This window comes from Belonocnema kinseyi, chromosome 4 (genome assembly GCF_010883055.1).
Source record: "Belonocnema kinseyi isolate 2016_QV_RU_SX_M_011 chromosome 4, B_treatae_v1, whole genome shotgun sequence".
Classification (NCBI taxonomy): domain Eukaryota; kingdom Metazoa; phylum Arthropoda; class Insecta; order Hymenoptera; family Cynipidae; genus Belonocnema; species Belonocnema kinseyi.
The window spans coordinates 91141949-91153947 of NC_046660.1; the positions used below are offsets into that span (position 1 = coordinate 91141949).

The 11999-nt window shown below is 29.2% G+C and overlaps 1 protein-coding gene across 1 annotated transcript in view; it reads left to right on the forward strand.

Annotated features, from left to right (window-relative positions):
* The first annotated feature begins 8942 nt into the window (after positions 1 to 8942).
* LOC117171819 (serine/threonine-protein kinase PLK4) overlaps positions 8943 to 11999 on the forward strand; it is a 22406-nt gene continuing 19349 nt past the window's right edge. Inside the window, exons 1-2 of the mRNA XM_033359448.1 lie at positions 8943 to 8981; positions 9062 to 9157. Coding sequence (XP_033215339.1) covers positions 8943 to 8981; positions 9062 to 9157 — 135 coding nt within the window. The remainder of the gene's footprint in view (positions 8982 to 9061; positions 9158 to 11999) is intronic.

Consider the following 11999-nt stretch of genomic DNA (forward strand, 5'->3'; position numbering starts at 1 on the left):
TAAATAATATAAATAACCATGAAGACATAACGCATCCTTGTCTAACTCCTTGAATAATATCGAAACAGTCACTCAGTTTCCCATTCACTCTTACAGTCGCTTCGCTACCTATATATATATATATATATATATATTGTTTTTATAGCTTGTAGGAGCTATCCACTGACTCCATACTCTTTCAGGACTTCCCAAAGTTTACTTCTATCTACCTTGTCAAAAGCCTTAAGCTAAATATTTGATCCGTACATGACCTTCCTGCCATAAACCCACTTTGGACATTGCAAATCTTTGCTTCTGTTATTTTCATTACCTTACGAATAAGTATTTTTGAATATATTTTACTCACTGTGCTTAATAAGCTAATCCCTCTTTAATTATTGCAGTCGCTTTTATCTCCCTTTCTCTTGTATATTGGTACGATGATGGCTTTTTTCCAATCGTCTGGGACATCTCCCATGTCGAAACATAAACTTATCAATTCGTACAGTCTATGTGGTATGCACGCGCCACCGTGTTTAAGGATTTCAGCGTTAATACCGTTTACCCCGGCAGCCTTACCATTTTTCAAGTTCTTGATTATATTCCTAACCTCAGCGACACAGACTTTTTCAATTGAGTTTTCCATCGCATCGCGTTCAACATCGCCGTTGTGGTGTCTTATAGCTTCATCTCCGAATTGTCTTCTAAAACAGTCTCTGAAAGCCTCTAGTATTCCGTCTGCATCATATACCATTTCCCGCCTACTATTTCTCATATTGACAAATTCTGTACTTTTGTTTCCTTTCATTTTTTTATAAAGTAGTTTCCTACTTCCTTCAAAGTCGTTTTGTATTTTGATCTCTTCTTCTGCTCTAATTGTATCTTTACTCTTCTTAACTAATCGTTTGAGTACCCTGTTTTCGCGTCTATAATCATTTCTACGTCTATTTCTTTCCTCATTGCTAAGACGTGCGATGTTCAAAGTTCTCTTGTACGCTTCTCTCTTTGTTTTTTGGGCAGTCTGAATTTTATCATTCCACCATGCATCACCAGACATTCTTCCTACAACTGCGGTACCAAACACTTCGATCGTACATCTAACAAGGATATCCCGTAACATTGTCCAGGCGCCCTCTATATATTTGTTTTTTATACGGTCCTCCCATGTTGCCCTATCTAATCTTTCGATTATCTTATTTTGGAAATCTATTCGCACATCCGGTTTCTGTAGGTTCTAAATTTTTATTCGTGTTTGTTTTGCTTTCTTGGTTCTCTTTTTTCTCCATCCCCGACCTAAGTTAATTTTTGAGATCAGAAGGTAATGATCAGTATTGAATTCAGGACCCCACATGACTCTTGTATCTTTCACTAACTCTCTTAGTCTTTCATCCGCAACAACAAAGTCAATTATAATGCGACTATTTCCTTCAGACCAGGTGTACATGTGGATCATTTTATGCCTAAACCAAGTATTTGCAATAAACATACCCCTTTCTAAGCATAGACCAACTAATTTATTTTCGTTATAGTTTGTTCTTGGATCCCCAAAATTACCTAATACTCTTTCTGTATCCTGATTTTGGATGCTCACCCAACCGTTCATGACTCCTAATAGAATTATTCTTTCCCATGTTCGCAAATATTTATTGTGTCATTTAAATTGTTCCACAAGGCGTCTTTTACTTCTCTAGGATCACTATCAACTGGCGCGTAGTGTGCTATGATAAATAGTCTTCTGATTCCTACTTTCATTCTAGAATCTAGCCCACAGCAGTCTGGGAGATACGAAACCATGGTCTCCGAGATGCTGCTTTGCTCTTTGATTCAAAATCAGACCTACTCCTTGTTTACCATGTGATTCACAGTCTACTCCTGACCATATTTCAAATCCGCCTTTTAACACGCCGTTTTTTATGTCATTGGTTTCGCATCCCTTTTTCTTTGTTTCAGACACACATAAAATATTTAGTTTCCTCACGTCCATAGTTTCACGCAATTTTTTTACCTTGAGATCATTTACTCCCCTAGCATTCCAAACACTCAGTCTCCATTCGTCGCCTGAAACATGACCTTTAGATTTTCCGTGTGCATGCCTTTTGACATTAGAAGTTCCAGTCCTTTCCGAGGCTATTTTGTAGTTTGTATTATTCATTGTTTAAATTATATGCCCAACTAACACCTTTATGCAATAAGTTTATTTTCTGAGTCGAAATCATGTCAAAGTTAAGTATCAAATCGTCATATGGTGGAGATTGTAGTTATAACGTCAGTCCCACCAAAAACTGCAGTTAATAAGTGAGGGTTGGGAGAGGGGGGAGGTAGAACTGGAACCAAGAGAGTCGTCTTGGGTTTGTGTTTTTGTTTTCATGCTGAGAAGGTCACCAGCTTTCAGCAGCGTTGTAATATATGGAAGTTAGTATCCGGCCTACATATTTGAATTTACAATAAAAATAGAGTTACCCCCTCCCCCCCCCCCGTTTCAAAATCTCAGCGTTATTTTTAGTTTTTAGGTTTAATATTTCTTTTTTGGTCGTAAAATTATAATAAATTGCTATGAATTACTTATCTTTAAGTACGTTTCCGGATTTCCTAGTAACTGCATATCGAAGCACAATTTTAAGAAAGTGCATATATACAAAATTTAAAATTTTCTATTTGGCTTTTTCCCCAAACGAGTATATGTGACGGGCCTCTTTTAGAGTTACCACGAAACTGTTACATAAAACACAAGAGAACGTGAGGGTCGATTTACATTTTACAACTACGTTATATCCGACAGTCGTTAAAATCGTCTTGTTTAAAGTCCTTCCAAAACCATTGAAATTTTTTTTTAAAATACACTGTCTAAGGACCTTAATTTGATAAAAAATTTCCGCGTTTTTCAATACATAGCCAAACTTTTCACCAATAAAACAGTTTAATTTTTGAGTTTTCAACTAAGTGTACAGATAAATAATTTATTTTATCATTTATTTAATTAAATTAATATATATATATATATATATATCTTTTGTGTGTGTGTTTATTTTAGACCTACATCTTTGAATTTACAATAAAAAGAGAGTTACCCCCCCTCCGTTAAAAATTTCAGCGTTATTTTTAGTTTGAAGATTTAAACTTCCTTTTTTTATCGTAAAATTATAATAAATTGCTATGAATTACTTATTTTTAAGTACGTGTCCGGATTTCCTAGTAACTGCATATCGAAGCACAATCTTAAGAAAGTGCATATATACAAAATTAAAAATTTTCTATTAGGCTTTTTCCTCAACCGAGTATATGTGACCGGCCTCTTTCTGAATTAAAATATTTTTTGGTTTACATATCCACAATTAGGTACATTTTTCATTGAGAATTCATCTTTTTGGTATGGACATTCAACAATTTGGTAAAAACTACATCTATTTGGTTGAAAATGAACTTTTTTGGTGAAAATTTATATTTGAGGATTAAAAATGTAACTATTTTATAGAAAATTCATCTTTTTGGTTTGAAAAATTTACAATTTATTGGAAACTTTTTTCTCGCTTTACTCAAAAATGTTTTTTAGTTTGAAATTCAACTATTTTTGTAGAAATGTAATTTTTTTTTATTAAAAAAACCACTTTTTGCTTAAAAATTAATCTTTTTATTTAAACATGTTGTTTGCCTTCTTGTATATATGTATGGGGGTGTAACATAGATTAAGTTTGTAATCCGAAATTAGAAATATTTCGAAAAATGTGACGTTCTTCACTAACCTAATTATTAATTTTTCAATAATCTTTAGCGGCACACTTTTCGCTAATAAAATTTGTAAAATCTAACTAGTAATTATGGTAAAGCTTTAACAATTTTAATTCAGAGAGGCAATAAAGTATCTTTTGCGTAAGAAAAAACCTATAAAATAAAAATAAACTTCTTTAGCCACGCATGTTCATCCTTATCCAAAGCAAATTATTTTCGAAAAGTTTTCTAAGTGATTGCAAGTTTCCATGTAAAATTAAAAAAATGTTTGAGAATCTAAAACATAAACGTGTTGAAAAGCAGCACATAAAAACCCTGAATGTATATAAATAATTTGGAGACCACTGATTCATTATCATTTTAGAATTGCAGAAAGTTCTTATTTTTGTTTACTGTTTCAATAGAGTTAAGAATGTTGAATCATCGCGTTATTTGATTAAACTTTTCTATATTCACGTTTTCCGTTTTATAATTTTTTTAAATTATTATAATTATACATTCTTCAGTCAATTTATTCATTTTTATGAAGCAATTAGTTGCTGTCTACTAATGAATTAGGAATTATCTTGACCAATCGAATTAGTAATTTTTTACTAATCTTTTATGGCTTTTTATAAGGCTGTGAATAAATACTGGCTCTTCGTACGAGAAAATATCACGACAGTGAAAAGATCTAATCTCCATATAGACAGTATACATGTTTCAAATGTTTCTGAGCAATAGATTCGTAGGTACAACTCTGCAAATATGTTAATTTTGTTATTAAAAAAATCATTTGTTACCATGATGAAACATAACATCCCCTTCTTTTTTAATTTTACTTAAAATGTGTATGCTCCCTATGCATTCATAAAAAATGTAACTTCCGAAGTAGTTTTTTTAACGTTTTTAAAATATGAATCCAACGGTCACAACAAACTTTTAACTCTACAGTAAATTCAAGAGAATTTAAGAGAATTTAAACAAAATCAACAATATTCAAATAAAGGCAGGATAGCTACTGTTTAGAAGTTTTTACAATTTTGAATCTTCTTTTGTGAAATATTGTATTGAATTGAAGCCATTATAATAAAACCTATTAAAACTAGAAATCTTCCAATTAGTAATAAATTCTATATATATAATTATGTATTTTGAATTTGTATTTTTCGTCTAGATTCTTTGAATTCAAAAAACATCTTCAATTCTTAGTTTTAATTTGAATACTTAAAATGAAAAATGTTTCTGACAATAATTGATTGTATTATACTTACGTTGCAAATGCAAAAGAACCGTGAATGCGAGCAAAAAAATGCCAATAATAGTGGCTATTTTTAGTCGACTTAAAAAAAAAAGCTTCTCTGTAATATAGACGCACTGATAGAGAACTAAAACTTGATTAAACAAAAATTATGAGCAGCGATTTTATAAACTTTCATGACTTCCATCCTATAGCAACGCTTTATTTATTCTTTAAAATGAATCTAGTGAAAGGAGAACGATTGTTGAGCTCAGATTAAAAAATTTGCCATATTTGCTAGATTCATTACCCAATGAACCTTCAGATTAAAGACACTTAAACTTCTTGGATAATAACTTATTTGGTACTGATAAAAATTTCAATATAGAAGGTTAGTTATAATGCCAGGGTTTCTAGCAACAATTTGCAATTAAACGTATAAGAAACAAACTTCCTGTAAACGAAAAAAATGGAATTGAAATGAGGTCTAAAATAGGGTAAGAAAAAATACTGTCTGGTAGCCCCGGAAACCGAGATTTTTGTAATATTTGGCCATTCTATCGTACTTAATCAACGAAAAATGTATCTCCAAAATTAAAACTGCAAAACAAATACTCATCGAAGGTAAGAATATCAGTACAGACGTAGGTCATTACAGTCTTAATTAATTTCAGTCATTAGTGTCTAAGAAAATAAGAAAATCTTAATCTTAATAATTGCGGGTCACATTGTTCAAAAGTGAAATTATGTATTCCTTCATGAATCAATCTAATATTTTTTTTATATATGCAAAAATTTTATTATAAATTTGGTTTATATTTCAAAAAATGCACTTGTTTTCCAGAGACGAAATAATTGGACCGGATTTTTTTTTAAGCTAATGAAAGATATGAGTCCATATTTTCAAAATTACACTTCAATTTCGGGGCTACCCAACTCTCTGTTACTTCATATTAGAGGCAGTAAAAACAAGAATTAAATTAATTTTCTTTATCTTTTAATTTTCGTCCTCATGTATACAAATTTTGTAAAAGTTTGTTTTTCAACCCACAACAACTTTTACTTTTTTTAAAGTAGTCTCGATAAATAATTATTTGCTACGTAATTTCAGTATGTGAACTCTTCGTTTGTTTGCACTCTTGAAACCCTGATGAACCAATAAGATTGCTTAGGAGTATTGCTTTTTCAAACTTTTTTCCGAGTTACAAATTTAATTAAACTTCACGTGGTAGTGGTGCTGTTGACTAGAGTTCCCTCTACCCTTGCTTCCAATTTCTGACGTTAGACTGAAAACAAATTCGTAATAAAACACTTAGTCGCTAAAATTCTATGCCACAATGTTTATTAAAATTGTTATGATTTTAAAACCATTTTATTATTAAATAGTAACTAAAATTCTGCTGTATACTGCCGAAAGGATAAACAATAAAATACATATATTCGTACAATAATAATTAATAATATGATATAAACAAAATTTGGCGCTTATTTGATGATTTTGATATAAAACATTATTTACTTAAAAATATATGTTATAAGAAAACTGATAAATATTCAATTTGAGATGAAGTTACGTTTTGTAACGATTACCTTTGGGGACAACCATAATTTATGTATCAGGGGGGGGGATGTTCCAATTAGTTACATTGGGTGACGGTCGGGGGGGGGGGGGTAAGTCGATAATGTTACGTAATATTTGTAAAAAATCAACATCACAGGAAGTTCATGCATCTCAAATTTAAGTATATAAGTTAAGTCATTTTAAAATAAAAATGTGTAATAATTTTATAAAGACTTCATATCGGTATAATTGAAATAGTATGTTTATTTTTTATCATTCCTTAAAAAAATATTCATAAAAAAAGTTTTCTCACAATTTTTGAAATTTGTACTACTCTCAAAATCATTCAATTTCTTTAAGTTTATCGGGCTTAGTACCTTATTTAATAAGGCATTTTAATGCATTTTTCAGGATCTGACAAGATTTCTTAAAACTTTATAAATTTCATAGGATTTATTTACGATAATTGAGGGAGTTCCAAAAAATTCAAATATTTAAAGGCATTTCTAAAGATTTAAAAAAAGTTAACAGATTTGAACGATTTTAGGATATTTTAAAAGATTCCAATGATTTCGAAGGATTGCCAACATTTTAGAGTATTTTAGGGGATTATAAGAAAGTTTAAAGACATTTGACATATGTCAAGGAAATTCAAGGAACTTCATGTAACTTTCACGGGATTTCAGAGAATTTTATAACATATTTGAATACAATTTCAAAGAATTAATGTGTAAGAATTGAGGAATTTGAAATTATTTGTAGAAGGTTTGAAGCAATTTTCAAATATTTTCAGGTATTCGCGATTTTTGTAATTATTGACACCAATAAAATCGATAAATATTTTTAAGTTTATTATAAGCTTTGCATTATTTATTAAATGCACCTTTAGATATTATCTACTTTTCCATAGCCATACTTATTTGACAACAGCTTAACTGGGATTTAAAAATATCCACAACCTTTAGTAAAGAGTTTCGATCATCTTGAGTGTTATTATGATCGCAATTGATTTTTTAAATGGTAAGGATATTTTATGCCACGTTTTGCTTGTTAAAAAATTTAAAAAATGCATAAACAATATTAAATAAGTAGAGATATATGTGCTAATAATTTGAAAAATGGTAAAAAATGAAGGTTTTGATTAACATTTTTCTACTAGATGACAAAGCTTTTTACACATTTTAGTTTTCAAAGAGATGTACGATATCCTTTGTTGTATGATCCATATTGTTTTAATTTGTTTATTTCATTCTTATATCTTCTTATTATTTGGTAATTCGGATGTGTCTCGCGTAATAAACAAAAAAATCTTATTTAACAAGACGTGGCTGAAAATATTTGTAAAAATTACATAACGTAGATTGAGTGGGGGGGGGGGTCCCAAAACTTTATTAACACTTGTTACATGAGGTAGGGGAGTGTTAAAGAATTGACAAAAGATGTGTTACGTATTTGATGGAAATCCATTTACGTAGATTAAAAATCTTAATTAGGGTAGCTTTAAGTTTATAGTCTTCCATGCTTTTAAGAGAAAAAACTTTATTTTATAAAAGAACCTAATTCGTTTACAAGATTGCTACCTCGTCCCGCAATGCGACGTCGAAAAATATATTTTGAAAAAACTTTCTGTGGTAATCTTCGAATGTTTGTCACAAACCTTACAAAAAATTTTACTGTGAAATATGTTTTCTTTATTTTTATCGCAGAATAATATATTCAAATACCTAATTCTTCTGACAATATGAACTAGACTTTTCTTGAATTTTTGATAGTTTCACATGGAATTTATTTAAAATCATTATAACTAAGTTTAAAATTCCCGGTTAATTAAAAGAAGCAGGTGGCGCCATCTTGAAATTACCTATAATGCTTATAATATCTTTGATAATGCGATAATGCTTACAGCCTATTTATTTTATTATTTCCCATTGAAATAAATAACAAAAATTACTAATATAATTAAAAAAATCCTGTTTAAATACATTTTCCATGCAGAATAATCAACTATTAATCTAATTTCACATTTTAATGTCTGCACAAACCTGTTTTTTCTTCAATTCAGGGTGACCAATCCCACAGGGTGAAATTCATTTATTAACTTTAAAATAATATATTCCTCCTTTGCAATGAACTTCAATATATAATTATTTTTATAAAAAGCTTAAACTTTCTGAAATTATCGTGAACAAAGTGTATCATGAACACTGGAGACAATCAAGAATATTAGGTTTCTAGCTTCCATGTTGGCGACATGGAAGATGCGCATAATTTCAAACAGTACAGTCAAGTTAAATGGCGGGTGCACAATGTTGTGTCGTCGTTTCTGTTTACGACGATTTGATCAGTTATAAGGAACGACAAAGTGCACTTGCGCTTAAACAATTTAGTGCGAAAAATAAGTGCAATTTCGTGGACAAGTGATTAAGGTATTGCTGGACACATGAGGAATCCCTAAGAATGCCAGCGCTGTCGGGCGGGTTTGGTGAACAAATAGAGGTTAAGATTTTGAATATTTCGTGCATGGCATCCTTTTTCGAAAGTTTCGACAATAATTGTTTATATTTTATGATGTGTAGGATTATGAAGTGCTGAATTTATTGGGTAAAGGAGGCTTCGCCAGTGTTTACAAGGCAAAATGTCGTCGAAGTGGCATGGAAGTCGCGATCAAAATGGTAAAGTACTTTGCTTGTTTTTTATAGGTTAAGCTGCCGTTAGAGCTGTCAAGCATTGCAGAACTTTGACATCTTTGACATACATTTTTCTACGGAAAGGTGAAAGCACTTGTTGCTATTACGCCACAGAAAATATTGTTTTCGTTCAATGCTTCTTAATTTATCAACTATGAATTATCCTTGGCACCATCTATGATGGTAACAGTCTGTTTTAGGAAATAAGGAAATTAGTTTTTTACCTAAATTAAGATTCTTCTTAATGAGATAAGAACACTATTGGTTTGTATGAGGACTTTTTTCGATGTTGAATGATGCACCTAATTCATTTCGAATATAAAAATTGTAACTAAAATTTTTGACAAAAGTTAAAACCTTTTTAACGAATGAGTATCGTGTATTGAGGTTACATTTAAGTCTAAAAAACTTTGATAATGAGGAACTTTTCTACTTTAATAAAAAAATTCGTACGTTAATTTAAAAAGTCCGAGGGTTCAGGTTAATCTTGACCGATTAAAAAGAAATGCAGAATTTATTTTTCCGGAAATCAGAAAAATTGGTTGGGAATAACCACAAATCATAATTCGAATTTTTGGAACACCCTAATGTATATATTCTGTGTGTCTTTTGAATCTTAACAATTCCTTACTGTATACAATTTATTAGGAGTAGATTGGAGTCTTATTTTTAAACCCCTCTAAATCCGATAAAATTCTTTTCAATCTCTTAGATTGGTCTAAAGTCTCTAGAAATTCATGCAAATGTCTTAAAACAACTTGAAATAATTAGAAATCCCTTGAAATATTTCGAAGTACTTCGGACACGTTAAGACCTGAAAAAAATCAAAGCCCAGAGATATCTTCTGGAATTTGTTGAAGTTTTGTGAAATTTTTATATACTCAAATCGATAAAAATTCATAGATATCCTGTGAAAATCTTTATGATATTTCACCATTCTCTACAGTCTCTAGAAAAGATTTAAATTCATTGATATCTTTAAAAATCATTTTAACATTTCAAATTACGTAAAACTCCCTTGAAATGTTTTTAAATCAATTAAAACTGATAGATATTCTATGTGAATTCCTTACAATCTGTCGAAAACACTTGAAGTAATTAGAAATCCCTTGAAAAATTTCGAAATATTTTAGAACCTTTACATTTTTATAATCTCTTCTGAAGTCTTTGAAATCTTAATATCTGGTGTAAACTTCAAATTCTAATGTTTAACCTATCAGTATTAAAAAATTAACAACAATGAATAATTTTTTTATTGAATGAAATTAAATAGCATTCTCTTATCAAAGAAGATAATTTGACATCTGTATATGTAAAAACAATTAAACATTTTGCCACCATAACTATTACAAATTTAATGAACTATGTAGTTATGTAGTTTCCAACAACAAAGTATATAATTTTTAAACTGTTTAGAGTAATTGGATTACAAAGGTTCACAATATTTCTCGCAATATTTAAAATTCTGCAATTTTCAACGGTGAAAATGACACTGATTTTTGATTTGACATAAATCAGATCTTTTAGCAAAAAAATCTATCCAGTCGTTTTAAATGTCACTTGATACTACATGATATGATTCTTCACAATAATGTATTTACCGCCTTCAAAATGTCTATAATTTTAATTTAAAATATAGTTTTTAATGTTTAATTTTAAAACAGTTCAATCTTTAAGGCCTTGTAACTAAAGTATTTTCTTAAATTCATTTTCGGAAATTTCGAGTTTTAAATTTCACAATACTTTAATTTCAAATTAAAACAATCAAAATTTCAGGACCATTTCGCTATTAAATATTTCAAAATTCTATATTAAAAGCCTTGATAGTTTTGAATTTAATAATTTCAGACGTAAATATAAAGCAATTTCGAATTGAAAAGCTTAAACTTGTAATAATTCTAAAGGTTGATTTGAAATGAAGAAATTAAAAATTGCGTTTAGAAAAAAAGAAAAGAAAATTAAACTATATGAAATGATACATCAGTAAATGGAGAATTTCGGTAATTTTAAATCATTACAGTTTTAGGGTTCTTAATTTTCGTGCTGAACGTTAAATTTTTAATATTTTTCTTTCATAGGTTTCATATGTTAAAATTAATATTTATTTTGAAAGTTTTTTTTATAATAATTAAATTTATTGTTTTATTTTAGAAAATTTATTTAATCAGCTTAAATGTTAAATTATAATTTTATTTTATAATAACAATTTTTAATTCTAGAATTTTAAAAGCTTTGACTTCGAAAGATTCAATTTACTCTAAATATTAAATTGTCAAATTTAAATTGATTTAAATTTTAAATGATTCAAATTCAAAAGTTTTCAATCTTTAATTATTTAATCTTGAACGTTTTTAATTTTAAAGAATCTTAAAATAAAAGGATTTTGACATTGTCCTATTTTTGAAATTCTCATCTAAAACCCTAATAGTTTCGTGATTCTCGAGTTGAAATTAAAATTGTCTAATTTTAAGCGTTTTGACTTAACAATTGTACAGCTCAACTCTTTTTTTCTATTTTAATTGTCCCAAATTCGTTCGTATATGTTTTTAAATTCCAAACGCTTGCAATTCGAAATTATTAATTATTATTTCAAAAATATTAAAAACCTTATAATAAAAAATTGGTTCTTCAATGTATTTTTAAATTTGCATATTTACATGTTAGGAAACAGAAATCCAGATACATGAACGCGCGAATTGCGCGCGTGGATTTACTGCTAGTCTGTAATAAAACGCAGCTCTGTATTTTCATTTATTAGACACATAAATTTCCTTATCCTACTTATTATATGATTTAAAGTATATAAAGTATAGTATATATGTATATG